Source organism: Gopherus flavomarginatus, chromosome 10 (assembly GCF_025201925.1).
Source record: "Gopherus flavomarginatus isolate rGopFla2 chromosome 10, rGopFla2.mat.asm, whole genome shotgun sequence".
Taxonomy (NCBI): domain Eukaryota; kingdom Metazoa; phylum Chordata; order Testudines; family Testudinidae; genus Gopherus; species Gopherus flavomarginatus.
The window spans coordinates 12,574,773-12,590,346 of record NC_066626.1 but is presented as its reverse complement, the minus strand read 5'-3'; the positions used below and the strand labels follow the sequence as shown (position 1 = coordinate 12,590,346).

Genomic DNA, 15,574 nt, shown 5'->3' with positions numbered 1-15,574 from the left:
TTTCACTTTAAAAATGCAGCTAAGCTGCTACAGGCTAATATGTATGCCCTACTATCTTGTTAAGCTCCATACTTTCAAGGGTCATGCAAATAAACATGGGACCCTGTAATGCCATTTCATTAAGATCTCTGATGCAGTAATAAAAGGTAGTGTAAGGGTCTTTGCCCCCACAGCTTCCCCATATAGCTTCAGATCATGTTAGCTGAATGGGTTCAGATGAAATGTGGATGGGGAGTAGGGAGGGACATTGGAAATGTGTCTAGAACCAGGATATGTCCAGAGAAGAGCAACAAAAGTGATTAAAGTTCTAGAAAACATGGCTTATGAGGAAAGAGAGAAAAAAATGTTTGTTTACTCTGAAGAAGAGAAGACTGAGAGGGGACATGATAGCAGTTTTCAAGTACATAAAAGGTTGTTACAAGGAGGAGGGCGAAAAATGTTCTTCTTAACCTCTGAGGACAGGACAAGAAGCAATGGGCTTAAATTGCAGCAAGCGAGGTTTAGGTTGGACATTAGGAAAATCTTCCTACTGTCAGGGTGGTTGAGCACTGGAATAAATGACCTAGGGAGGTTGTGGAATCTCTGTCACTGGAGATTTTTAAGAACAGGTTAGACAAACATCTGTCAGAGATGGTCTAGATAATACTCAGTCCTGCCATGAGTGCAGGGGACTGGACTAGATGACCTCTCGAGGTCCCTTCCAGTCCTATGAGTCACTGTTTTTGTAGAGGTAACAGAATAGCGGATGGAGGTTTCCAGTTATGCAAGAGCCAGGAGGAACTTGCAACGTGCCCCAGATGTAGCCGGGATAACCCCAGTGCATGAGGACATGGATAAAAATGGCTGAAGTCTGAACACAGGGGACTCCGGTTATTTCCAGACTGCCCAGTAAGCACAAAGCAGTTCGCACTCCACACCACATGACATGGGAGCCTGAGCAGAAAGAATCACACACAGCACAGCCTGTCCCTGCCATGGAGAGGCCTCTTCCGGCTGTGGTTTGGCTGCATGTTCTAAACCCACCCTGAGTTCTCCTTTTAATGGGAGAATCTCCTTCCAGCAAGGGAAATGTGCCTGGATAAGGCTCGTGTGCATGGAAGGGGAAATGGACTCCTTCAAAACAGGCAAACACATGGATTCTAACATAGAAGGTGACCAGAAAGCATTTCATTCACACTAGGTAGGCACGAAACTGATTTTCCAGATAGGGAAGCTGAGGCAGAGAGAGAATAAGTGAAGTCACTCACCAGCTTAGGTCTCCCGCCTACATTAACTGAACAATTAACTTTAACAAGGGTGTTAAGCTCAGTTGCAGACCAGTTAAGACTGATCCAGCAAAGCACTGAAAGGACAGGGTTAATTTCAATGGAACCTAATTATGGGCTTAGCACAATCAGGGCTGGACACTGTGCAGCCTACCCAGTGCAGAATGGGACAAACTTTGTTCAAGCTGGTTTTAAATGCATGTCTTAACCCAGTAATTAATAGCAAGTTTCCTTCCCTGGCTTTGAGATTTTTGTCCATTTTTTAGAAACAGCCTGGAAGGATAAATCTACACTGCAGCTGGCAGCCAGCCTCCCGCCCAGGGAGACAGCCTCACGCTCGCTCAGCTCAAGCTACTGCACTAAAAATAGCAGCGGGGCTGCTGTGGCACCGACTGAGGCATGGGATAACTACCCAGGCTCGGAGCCATGTGACACACACACACCGCTCCCCTGTGGCTGAGCTCCAGCAGCTCGTCGGAACCTCTGCTTGGGCTGCTGCAACATCCGCACTGCATTTCTATGCACTAGTTCAAGCTGAGCTTGAGCTAGTGAGCTAGTCTACCCAGCCAGGGAGGGTCACTCTCAGCTGTAATGTAGACATAGTCTTAATTCTGGGTCTGCATTTTTATTGTGTGCACCTGCCAGGAATAGCAGGGACATATAAAAACATTTTGGCCTGGTCTTAGATCAAATTAAAATTACTTACTTTGCGGCACGCTGCGGCTCCCCTGTCAACTTTGCTTCCGCCTCTTGCTGAGCTGGAGTTCAGCACAGGAGATCGATCGGGGACCGATTTATTGTGTCGACACTACATGCGATAAATCGATCCCCAATAGATCTATCACTATCCATCGATCCGGAGGGTATTGTAGACGTACCCTTCCACCATAATAATGCTGGTTAGGGGTGTGATTATTTACCACATTTTATACCAGCAAACCCCCCTATCATAGACCCAGTTATACCAGCAAAAAAGTCCTTTTGCTGGTGTTGCTTATTTCAGTCAGTGTACTGGTAAAAGCTATACTGGCAAAAGAGTTCAGAATTCTTTTGCTGGTCCAAGTTGTGTCCCCACTAGGGTAGTTGACAGTTTACACTAGAAAGAGGTTTTCAGTATAGCTAAACTAGGCCTTCAATATGTAATTTCCTAATTATGCCTGCAGCTCAGGTGGCTAAACATCTAACTGCTGTCATTTGTGCTCAATGTTCATTCCACACACAATTTATTTCATGTATCAGAGGGGTAGCCGTGTTAGTCTGGATCTGTAAAAAGCTACAGAGAGTCCTGTGGCACCTTATAGACTAACAGACATATTGGAGCATAAGCGTTTGTGGGTGAATATCCCAGGGCCGCCTGTGGGGGGCAAGTGGGGCAATTTGCCCTAGGCCCCGGGCTCTGCAGGGGCCCCCAAGAGAACGGCGAGGCTCCCGCCCTAGCCCGACCCTGCTCCCGCCCTAGCCCGACCCTGCCTCTGCCCCTCACCCGGAGCCTCAACGGATCCAGCAGTGTCTCTGAACAGCAGTGCACTTTGGCTCCGGCGTGACTCCTGAGCTCCCAGCCCCGCCCCCTTACCATGTGGTTCTGAGCGGGGCGGAGCTCAGGAGCCCCGCCGGAGCCATGCCGCACCGCTGTTCAGGGACACTGCTGGATACAACGCGCTAAGGTTCCAGGTGAGTGGGGTGCCAGGGGTAAGGGGCCAGGGCCGGGGCGGGGGTTGGCTAAGGGGCAGGAAGTCCTGGGGACAGTCAGGGCACAGGGAGGGGGCAGAGGTGGGGGGGCGGTCAGGGGACAGGGAATGGGGGGGTTGGATTGTGGGTGTTCCGGGGGTTTGTCAAGACTCAGTGGGGGGGTGGATAGGGGTCGGGGCAGTCAGGGGACAGGGAGCAGGGGTGGGGTCCTGGGGTGGTGGTGGTGGGTCTCTTGGGGATGGTGAGGGGTCAAGGAACAGGACAGGTCGGGGATTCTGAGGGGGGTGGGCAGTTGGGGGGCAGGAAGTAGGGGGGTCAGATAGGGGGCAGGGCCAGGCTGTTTGGGAGGCTCTAAAGCTCATTCAGCAGTTTGAGGCTTGCAGAAAAGCCAAGCTGTTAGCTTTTCCCATTAGGACTACCATCCGTTTTACTTCTCAAATGCCAAATTATAGTCTATATTTAATTTCAGTGCCATAGGGAGATTCATGGCAGGGGAGAGTAGCTTCATTTAAAATTAGCCACTGGGGGAGGGATCACATGAGAAGAGCAATATCCTACACCACCTACCTCGTTCCTGACCCTACCAAGGGAGACACCTTCCCCCCCCGCAGGAATTCCCTGAGGCTTCAGAGGATTTAATTCAGTGGTTCTCAAACTTTTTTGTCCTGGTGACCCCATTCACATAGCAAACCTCTGAGTGCGACCCCCCCTCCATACATTGAAAACACTTTTTTGTATATTTAACACTATTATAAATGCTGGAAGCAAAGCGGGGTTTGAGGTGGAGTTTGACAGCTCGTGACCCCCAGTAATAACCTTGTGACCCCCTGAGGGGTCCCGACCCCCAGTTTGAGAACCCCTGGGTTAATTTAATTTTAGCACCCTGTGTCCATTCACATGCATGTGCTATTTTGAGCATGTCAGTTTTCACAACATAGGCTCATCCCAGATTCTGGAACAAGCTCAAATGCTCAGTTCATGGGGTTTGTACATAAGCTGTACTAAAGACAAACCCACAATAACCCTCTCCAGTTTGTGAGGGACCCCATGGAGCCAGTCTCTAGGAAACAGATAAATGCATGGAGGCTAAGTCCATTAATGGCTATTAGCCAGGATGGGTAAGGAATGGTGTCCCTAGCCTCTGTTTATCAGAGGGTGGAGATGGATGGCAGGAGAGAGATCACTTGATCATTACCTGTAGGTTCACTCCCTCTGGGGCACTTGGCATTGGCCATTGTCAGTAGACAGGATACTGGGCTGGATGGACCTTTGGTTTGACCCAGTATGGCTGTTCTTATGTTCTAACCTAAATGAACCCAAAGTTATGGAGACAGATATGAGTCAAGAAAGCCAGCAGAGTATGAGAAACCTGGAAAAATCTCTGACTGGATGGGCTCAGGCGTTTGGTCACAAGCTGAGGTGGTTCAAAAGTTTTGGATCTTTTTAAGCAGAATTTTTTAATGTTTCTGTAAACAATCAAACGTAGCAAGCAGCAAACATTTGGCCGCACACTTCTGAAACCCCAAACCATGTTCAGGTTTTGGCAGACTAATTTCAGCTTTTTAATTAAAAAAAACCACAACAAATTTTGAAGGAAAGCAGACATTGTCCGTGATTTTTTTTTGCTTTTTAAAAACCCCTAGTTTTCGATCCAAAAAAAGTTTTGACGGAAAATATTTGTCCAGCCCTTTTAATGAGCTTTAGTACCTTTTAGCACTAGCTGATGCTGAGAACCAGCGATACCTTGTAAAGAAGTTTTCTCAAAGCTGGATTTGTGCCGAGATGCGGAAGGTTTATTTTTCCCAGGGCTGCCTCTGGCAGGGAGCAAGTGGGGCAATTTGCCTGGGCCCTGCAGGGGCCCCCATGAGAATATAGTATTGCAATTTTTTTTATGGAAGGGGCCCCCAAAATTGCTTTGCCCCAGGCCCCCTGAATCCTCTGGGCGGCCCTGGAATATCCACTTTGTCAGACCACACACGAAAGCTTGTGCTCCAATATATCTGTTAGTCTATAAGGTGTCACAGGACTCTTCGTCAATATATTTCATGTTCAGGATCAGAACGCAGGTTGAAATTATTTTAGCAATTTGCCCCTCTTTTATCTGTGTTGAATTGTAACATGGGGAACTCACATTCAGTGTTGCTCGTGATGCAGCGTATTGCTACTCTCAGCAAGTTTCTTTGACTCAGAAATAAGGCTATTTTAACAATGGCCATGATGAAAGCAAAGCATGTCCAGCCATTACCTAACTTCACACTACCATGGCTGAAAATGAAGCTCAGAATCCTTTGCAATATTTTCTAAATGCCTGATCCAAAATGTTGTGTGTTCAAAAAGCCAAGTTAAAACAAGTTTAACCATAACAATATTCACATTCAATAGCCAAGTTCTGTTGTACGATGATTAGAAACTTTACATTAGAAAAGAGTTCACCATTTAAACACAACATAATTTATCTCCCTCAAATGGGCATTTTAATTCAGAGAAAGAAACAGAGGACCAGTTTCTTAGTTGATGTAGACTGCACAGCTACACTGAAACTCAAACTTTAACCACCAGCCTGCACACAGAAACATATGTGCACACACAAGAACATAAAATCTTCTGGCTACCAGATATAGAACCCATTTTCTTCCATGCATGCAACAGACATGGACAAGAAATTCCAGTGAGAATCCAAGCTCTGAACAATGAGCCCACGTGCATGACTAAGGGGAGCAGAACCTGAAGCTGGGTGGGCTAGTAGTGAGACCTGTGATTGAGTGATGCCTCATGCCTTCATTCTTCCTTATAGGCCAGGCTCCCTGGCCGGATTGCATCTCTCAAGCTTTATTACAGTCATAGGACTCCTACGCTGCACCACACTGCTCAGCGCATCATGGGAGATATTTTCCGTCCAAGTAGCTCTATAATTGAGAGTAGGAGCATGAAGCACCTGAACTACAACTCCCATGAGGCTTCACCTTAGATTAATACAGTTTAATATCAAAATGACAGAAAACAAAAATATTGGGCTCATTTCAACAAACCAAATAAATAAATAAATAAATCAAAAAGTTCCAGAAAAAAAGAAAGAAAGAAAGAAAGAAAAACAACATTTTCTGTTGAAAAAATCATGTTGATGGAAAATTACTCTCCAACTCAAGCACTAGATGCTATTCAAATACTAATGAAGGCACAGTTCCTGCTTTGAATCACTGTGGTAATCCTAAGGAAGACACTGCTCTCATTTCTGTTAGCTTAAACCATTGCTGAGTTGGCTGGGACACATGCTCTGATTCTGATACTTAGGAATCTAGACGGGTCAATTTACTGTGGAAGACGTGTTCTGATAAAGATCATTCCTGTTAGATGTGATAATACAGTGAGTTTTCAGAGCCCACAGGAGACTGCTCTTCTTCTTCTGCTGTGCTCAGATACTGTAGTAATGGGGGCCATATAATAAATTAGATAGCTAACAAAAATTATGCCCATTCTGAATTTGATACTACAGCAACAGATGACTCAAAGGACTGATGACAAAGGATGGGCAAACTTATTTTGAACCCACTTGAACATTAAAGGTTTGACAGTTTGACTTGAGTGTTACTAGGCTCACATTCTGTTAAGGACAGACAGTGGGGGGCGGGGGGAGAAGTAGACAAAAATGGGTATAAAGTGGATCAGAAACCAGTCAGAGTGAAAACCAACTAGAAATAGATTATAGAAAGGAACAGAGAGAGGGAGGGGAAGTTTGGCATTAAAAAAACAACAAACCAAACCAATATTGGGATTGTTCTCTCCTCAACACATAGCATGGCTTTTTTTTTTTAAATTGATTCACCTTTGATTAAACTACTAGAAAAAATTGATTTTTTAAACTTGCACTAGGTTTTGTGCAGTTTGAGAATCTGGCCAAAGTTTAACTCTATTTTCTTCACCAACCCCTAGATCAAATCAGACCTGACAGTATCACCACCAAATGCCTGTTTGTTGCTCTACATGAAAGGAGCTGGTGATCTCATTCTACTTCCTTATGTCCACATTTTGTTAACAACCATCGCAGTTGGCAGAAGAAAGCCAAGGCTTGAATGTATACAATTGTCATTTCAGACCTAAAAGGGATCTGGTCAGAACAAGATGCTTCTGTTTTACAGATAAAGAGAGGACTTCAGTTTCTATCGCATTCACTCTGGCACCTATTGCCAGCGCTAAATTCATGCTTTGGAGTTGTTTTTAAAATGTAAACAAAGAATATGATGCCAAAAATCTAGACTGATTAATACTAGTCACTGAAGTGTAGAACTGACAGATGTCGACTTAGTTTTCAAAACTAGATTAGTTTTACAAAAAGTATCAAACGAATTTCAGGAAAAACAAATACATGGAAGTCACAACCGTGTAAAGATGTGCAATGTGGTGGTTTTTACATAAGGACATTGGGAAACAGTGTTTTAAACATGTGCAATATACCCCAATATGGAGAGATTTGGGGGTGAAAATGGGGTCTGCACAAAAAGACTACACTGAACCAAGGGCTAGTCAAACATCAGGAATTCATATTCACAAATACATCACTAGAAAATTTCAGTGGTAATCAGAGAACAACCAACTTGCTGAATTCTATTCAGATGTAAAGTTGGTAAAATATCTCATAAAGCATTAACAGAACAAACAGTTTGATGAATAGCCATGAAATATATTGAATATAGTAACTGATACTATTCTACCAGCCAGAGTAGTGTATCTCCTTTTTTAAATTAAGAATTAGAGCTGGTAAAAAAAATAAATAAAAACATTATCCCTCTCCCCTTTCACTCCCCCGCCCCAAATGGCTTTTTAACAAAACGCATTTTTGTCAAAAATTTCCACATTAAAAAAATTAGGTTTTTGTCAAAAATGAAAAACTTCAAAGCAAAAAAAGAAAGATTCAGTTTCCAGCTTTTTCTTTTTTTGATGAAACCCCCAAAATGTTCTTCTTTTTTTCTTTTCATTTTTTGTCAAAAAAATTTAGCAGGAAAAAAAATCATTTCTCAACCAGCTCTACTAAGGCTATTTCTCTGTCATAAGTGAATATAAACCATTTTCATTTAAATACATAATATCCCACGGTCTGGTTTCAGATCTATAGCCAGTTGCTATGGTAAAAAGAACTTGCTACAGTTTAATAATAAATCAGAATCTGCATTTTCATGATTCCAAGATCTTCTCAAATCTATAATTAGAAAATCTATAATTGATTTTACTGCAGCTGAAAGTCTGAAAAGTGTCAGTCCCATTCTTAATGATAATTTACAAGGCTTCTAATTTTATTCCAGGGCACTTACACAGAAGAGATTAACATATCAGTATTTAAAGGATATTTAGTTCAACAACATTGCAGAGTTAATTGATGTCATTAAATTGCTCAAAGTCCAGCAGATTCCTACTAGTCAATGTTAAGCAGGCTACTGCCCCATCAGTGCACAATCAAATGCAATCACCACTTTATTTAACTATACAGAACTGGGAGCTATTGATGTAATATGTAAAGTGAAATGGTTACATTCCAGAGATGTTTTTATTTTTAAGAACTGAACCCATTTTATTTTTGTTTTTCATTTCATGTGTAGGAAGTCTATAGGAAACAAGGCCTCCCAATTCTAATTATAAGGATAATTAACCGGTGCAACAGCTTACCTAGAGATCTGGTGGATTCTCCATCACTAAGTCTCTAAATCAAGAATAGATCTCTTTCTAAAAGATATGCTACAGCTCAGAGGTTATCATCTTCATGCAGAAATTACTGGTTGAGATTCTATGGCTGGGTTTTGCAGGAGGTCAGACTAGATGATCAGAATGATCCCTTCTGGCTTTAGAATCTATTAATCTGTGGTATTAAAAAGTTACGGGAAAAAAAGTGAGAATATGATCACGATCATCCGGGTGTGTTTGTGTAACGGAAGTACCTGTTTCACATCACCTCTTTCTGTGCATCTGTAGATATAATACCCATGTAATAAACTGCATTTAGCACATAACCTTGAGCCATTTCACCTGTGCTCTGCTCACTAATCCATCTCTATCAGGCCTGTCTAAAATTCCACATACCTGAGCAGCTATCATGTATTTTTAAGTCGACCTGTCACAAAAAAAGTTTCCTTCTTTCCCTCAGTTGTAAAATTTCTCTCTTCTCCTATCCCCATTACATTAGTCTGAGGACTCAGTGAAAGATTAAAGTTAAATACCCCAACAACCCTGAATTGCCAGAAATGTCAGTTTTATACCAACATTCCTAACTCTTAGTGGTGCACATAGAACTTGGTTCTACCCATGGAAGGTCCAGAGGTAAATTGACTTCAGAGTCATGATATTTATATGGTCAGATGAGCCATTTTAAGTCACTTTTAAAGGTTTCTAATCTTTTAATTGTGATCTTTTTACAGAGCACATGATGGAGCGCTATGGTGCCAAGCACTTGTTTGGGATACTCTGCAGAACTTATTTGTGAGGCATGCAGCCACCCCAAACTCAAGCCAGTAAAACCTTTATACCATCAAGTATTCCTCTCTCACTTATTTATACTGATACCCTTCACTTTAAAAGATCTCGAGCAACTGGCTAATACATACGGGCAGTACCTCTGGAAAGTAGCATCCACCTGGTACAGTGTACAATAGTGAGGGAGAGGAGAAATTTTGGCCATTAATCCAAACAAGAACCTTTTTCTTAGTAAAATAAAACACAAAACAAAAAGAAAAATCCTGCCTTCTTAGTATCAATGCAAAATAGGGACAATCCTGTTTTTAAAGTAACATTGTAGAAAAAGCGTCAGGTAGGAGTCATGTTATTGCGTCTCAGTGATTTGCAAAGCACATTTGCTCAATTTACAAGTACTGTAAAACAATTCCCCCCCCCCAAAAAAAAACTGCCAGCCCTGTAATCTCCACCTGGGATCTGAGTCAAGTTGAATTATTTCTGGCTCATCCATCATCGCTAGTAATAAAGATTCTGCAGGTCGAATTTTACCCAGGGTAACATTTGTGCAGCCCCATAAATGCTTACATGGAGTTGCGCAGGTGTAACTGAGGGACGAATTGGGCCTGCATAACCTGTATTACTGGTAATGGTACACAGTCCAGAGAGAACACAATTCACTTTCTCATAGCTATGTTATTTCTGCGGGATGGATAATAAAAGCTTATTTTTATCACTACTGTAAACAGTTGCCTCGGGATACAAACCGGTATCAGATCTGCTGAGTGAGATTATTTTTAGAGCGTCAGTGTTCTGGTCGCTACTGTTTTGTAAGGGCTCATATCTGAATGACACCTGAGCAATCATCTGCATCGGGCTCAAATGTATCTGGCACGGAAAGAAGGGCTGAGCTGATCCTGCCAGGATTTGTACCTATGCTGCTGTGTGTAACCTATGTTTACACAGTTGGGAGAGCTTCCCAACGTAGTTTTACAAGTCAGCTACTGGTTTTCAGCTAACAGAGCTGGATCTTTTAGCTCAGGCAACTGGGGCTCATATGCTTTTGAATCCAGAGGTCCCAGGTTTCATCCCCACAGCCAAGGTGTCACATTACATATGTAGTAAAGGTATTTCTGAACCAATGCTTAAATTGCCATACACTACCACACCTTCCGTCTAACAGAGCAGAGACAAATATCATATAAATATGTGCAACAAAGGAATCCAATATATTTGCACCATGAGCATAACCAAGAGATAATACCTGGGAACTGAACAAATTATTACTGAAGCTGTTGTTTATTGCACACTATAGGCAGGTTTTACACAGTGGACCTGAGGCTTTTCAATCAGTTATCTAGACTGGTGACTTTATGGCCAGGATGATTTTACCGAAGGGCAATGCTAACTGTAGAATAATAAATGACATGTGTAGGTCCACTTCCATGAGATGGAGTGAAGTTAATTAGAGGCTCAGCACTTTGTATGATTGGGCCCAACACGGGCATAGTGCTATCACTGATTTGACGGATTTATGTTGTCATAATATTCAATTTAAGATTTTCTAGAATATAAAACAAAGTTGCAGCCAACACATTATTGACAGTCTTCTTACCATCAGCTCTGATAAAGACTGACAAGCAGATTTCTAGTCTAAAATAAAGCATCAGAACAATTGTAAATGAGAATGACTATGTATGGGCAATAATGTTAGGGTTCCCTGTGTATTGTTTATACCATAGTTTCTGAATAGGACAACTTACTATTTAGTCATGTACAATGAGGATGTCTCTAAAACTAAACATGGAGAATAAGTTTTGCCTAACTTGTGCTGTCTACTATTTCCTTGTGAATAGTCACAAGCTAAAAAGTGGTAAATAGTTAATTACACTGTACAGATAAGACAGCGCAATACATTATTTACTATGGTTCTGAGGAGGAAAACAACAAGGACGAACTGAAGGCAGGAAAAACAGAAATGTACATTTCCTCAAGATTTTTGTATTTCAAGTCAGTATCACAATGATTCTAATATGGCTTTTCTTTGAATATTTAAGTAATCTAAAATAAATATATTCATTATTACAAAGAATACCAGATAGATTATCCTTCAAAGCTTTTTGCCACTGACTTTCAAGCACTTATGGCCAAATAGCAGACAAGTTTCTACCTGTTGCATCTGTAATTCTGTTAACAAGAACAGGGAGACACATGATGCCACATGAAAACAATTAAGCAAGAAACAGAAAGAATTGCCAGACAAACTAATTTTAAAGAGATAGACTTAAAATGAACTATATGCTATGGAATCCCAGTCTTAATGGGATAAACATTTCTCAAAATAGGTCATTCCAGTTGGGCCCCCAAATGCATGTGTGTCAGAAATAGAGACATAGGGAAGACAACTGTAGAACAATCCATTTATAAATCTTTGAGAAATTTTTTACAACAGAAAGAACTGTAAGCATAGCCTGCTTTAGAAAGCAGACCTTCCTTCAAGTAGAAAAGGACATCTAAAGCAGATTGATCCGGGTGACATTACCAGCTGACAGGTTGGGAGCCAAGTTAAACATTTAGGTTCAATTCCATGTTATTTAATTTTAATCTCTATTTAAATAGAGACACTGCTTTCATTATATGCTTTCAAAATAGAACACAGACCCTTTCACACTCTGACTGCAGTTAAAGTAGATGATTGTCACTTAGTGAAGTTACAATGCATAATGTAAAATGAGAATGGTATCAAATATAGGGTGACCAGACAGCAAATGTGAAAAATCAGGACGGGGGAGGGGGGTAATAGGAGCCTATATAAGGAAAAGTCCCCCAAATTGGGACTGTCCCTGTAAAATCGGGACATCTGGTTACCCTAAAATATTAGTGTTTAGGACAAAAGAAAAATTATTTCAGCATGTGCATAAAAATTCCAACTGTGTCTGAAGGGCAGTAAGTTCAGTGGGTTCACTAAAGTATTTTTATAGCACATTTGTTAAGAGAGAGGTTTTCCTGTGGCCAGGTTTCAATACCACGACTCCCTACTAAGTCAGGATAGAGATGGCAGGACAGTCTAGCCAAGGGTTCATTTAGCGTGCAGAGAAACAGGAGAGAACTACACGTTTTTCTGAGCGTTATCCCTTCAGAAGTTAAAGTGAAAAGTCTTTGCAATTGCCTATTGTACCTAAACATACTGTGGGGACAAATTGTTTCACTGACTATTTAACAGGTAGCTCTCAGTTTCCACTAGACAATACCCTTGTGGTTGTGACAGTGCCTGGGCATTGGGAATAGGAATACACATGTTGAATAACTGACCACTCTTGTAGCCCCACATTTTGGTTTACTAGTAAATTTTGACTCAGCCCACACAGCCTCATCACACAACCCGGCCGGAGAACCGCAACTGGGTTTGTTTGGTTTTGCCATGAGTGAGACCATTGAACTCGTTTTACTGCTTGCTCAAGCTAGCGAATTAAACAGCTCAGCATTGAGAACAGCAAAACCCAGTAAAGTCACCAGAGGCTAAAAATCCTGCCAAGCAGCCAGCGGGCCAGCAACCTGCAGCGAACGGGGTGCAAAAGCACCGAAGTTGTTCCTGAATCTCACACGCGGAGTCGCCAGGACCCGAAAGCTGGCAACACACCCCAGCAAAACCTAGCGGGCAGGTAGCGGCTTTGGTGCAAATTCTTCCCGCCCCGTGAAGCAGTTTGTATGTTTCCTTATGAGAATAATGGCTCGTATTCCCGCGTGAGGAGCGATCGGCGGGTCTCAGCCTCCCCTCACTGCAGCTCCGGAGCCAATGTAAACTCCTTTCGGGAGAAACGCCGCTTCTACCGCGTCCCAAAGGGCAGGGACCACAGGGAGGCAGGCACTCACCTAGGAGAAACCAGAGGAAACGTCTCGGGATGAAAGTCAGCTCCAGCGCCATGATCCAAGTTATGCCACAAACCCGACTTCGGATCAGCTTCTGCCGAGCCACGGAACCGGTGTGAACACCCCCATGGGCCGGAAGAGACGCCGCTGGGTGGGGAGATGCTGCCTGCCGAGTAATTAAGAACAAAGTAACATCCCCCAGGTGGGGAGGTAAATGACTTGGCCCCCGGGGAGCGAGCGGCCAATGGACACAAGCTGCAGCGCCCGGTGAGTTTCGGGGGGTGCGAAACCCCTGCGAAGTCTGGTTTGGTTGCCACTGGCGAGCGGATCCCCGGCCCCCTGGCCACGGCAGGGTCCGTCTGAGGCGCTGGCGGGGGAGCGCCGAGTGTTAACAGCAAGGGGCGGATCTATGTTTAGCACAACCTGAGCTTTTAAAAATAGACTGACCGACGCTGTCAACTGCGCCAGCGATTTACAAACTAGGCACAAAATCAGCAGCGTCAGTCCCGTCACAGCCGCGCCAGCCCCTCGGCTCTGCCAGCAGCAGCGCCCAGGTGCGGGCGGAAAGCGCCGGGCTCAGCATCCCAAGGAGAAGGGACTGAAAGGCAGGTACCTACCGCTATGGGGAAGGGAAATCCAGCAAGGGACAGGGCTGGGTTCTTTTTAAGAGATGGGACCATGATCCTACTTGTACAAACTTCCCTCGGGGAGGATGCAATTGACAACATGCAGTATAAATAGCCAACCTCCTTCCGCATTGGGACACAGCCAGTGTGCCCAAGTGAAAAGGCCAGGTTGAAGCTGTGATTTTACCACTTCTCCAGGTGTATGAGGGTTGCCAGATATATAATCATTACCATAAATAACTTTCACTAATAATAATTTCAGGCATGTTAGCTTTAAAGGCAAAGGCCATAGGGCATCCCACTTTTCCCAGCTAAATGCCATCGCTACACTTTTTAAATAGTGCTATAAAACTTGCAAAGAATCCTGTGGCACCTTATAGACTAACAGACGTTTTGGAGCATGAGCTTTCGCGGGTGAATACCCACTTCGTCAGATGGATGTAGTGGAAATTTCCAGGGGCAGGTATATATATGCAGCAAGCTAGAGATAATGAGGTTAGTTCAATCAGGGAGGATAAGGCCCTGTTCTAGCAGTTGAGGTGTGAAAACCAAGGGAGGAGAAACTGGTTTTGTGGTTGGCAAGCCATTCATAGTCTTTGTTTAATCCTGAGCTGATGGTGTCAAATTTGCAGATGAACTGAAGCTCAGCAGTTTCTCTTTGAAGTCTGGTCCTGAAGTTTTTTTGCTGCAGGATGGCCACCTTAAGGTCTGCTATAGTGTGGCCAGGGAGGTTGAAGAGTTCTCCTACAGGTTTTTGTATACTACCATTCATCCTTTTCGGTAGAAACTGTCCAGTTTGGCTGATGTACATAGCAGAGGGGCATTGCTGGCATATGATGGCGTATATTACATTGGAGGCTGTGCAGGTGAATGAACCGGTGATGGTGTGGCTGATCTGGTTAGGTCCTGTGATGGTGTCGCTGGTGTAGATATGTGGGCAGAGTTGGCATCGAGGTTTGTTGCATGGATTGGTTCCTGAGCTAGAGTTCCTATGGTGCAGTGTGCAGTTACTGGTCAGAATATGTTTCAGGTTGGCAGGATGTCTGTGAGCGAGGACTGGCCTGCCACCCAAGGCCTGTGAAAGTGTGGGATCATTTTGTAGGTGTTGGTCTCTGTCTGAGGGGTTAGAGCAGATGCGGTTGTACCTCTGTGCTTGGCTGTAGACAATGGATCGTGTGATGTGCCCGGGATGGAAGCTGGAGGCATGAAGGTAGGCGTAGCGGTCGGTAGGTTTCCTGAGGAAACTACAATCCAGTACCTACAAAATCTCCACCAAGCATTCTCAAAACTACAATACCCGCACGAGGAAATAAGGAAACAGATCAACAGAGCCAGACATGTACCCAGAAGCCTCCTACTGCAAGACAAACCCAAGAAAGAAACCAACAGATCTCCACTGGCCATCACATACAGTCCCCAGCTAAAACTCCTCCAACGCATCATCAGGGATCTACAACCCATCCTGGACAATGATCCCACACTTTCACAGGCCTTGAGTGGCAGGCCAGTCCTCGCCCACAGACATCCTGCCAACCTGAAACATATTCTGACCAGTAACTGCACACTGCACCATAGTAACTCTAGCTCAGGAACCAATCCATGCAACAAACCTCAATGCCAACTCTGCCCACATATCTACACCAGCGACACCATCACAGCACCTAACCAGATCAGCCACACCATCACCGG

General features: G+C 43.6%; 1 protein-coding gene across 1 annotated transcript in view; it reads right to left on the bottom strand.

Moving 5' to 3' along the window:
- The window catches only part of RAMP1 (receptor activity modifying protein 1), a 125,919-nt gene extending 112,207 nt beyond the window's left edge, over window positions 1-13,712 (bottom strand). Inside the window, exon 1 of the mRNA XM_050916242.1 lies at window positions 13,263-13,712. Within this exon, the coding sequence (XP_050772199.1) occupies window positions 13,263-13,314 (52 nt within the window). The 5' untranslated portion in view covers window positions 13,315-13,712. The remainder of the gene's footprint in view (window positions 1-13,262) is intronic.
- Between the last annotated feature and the right edge of the window lie 1,862 nt (window positions 13,713-15,574).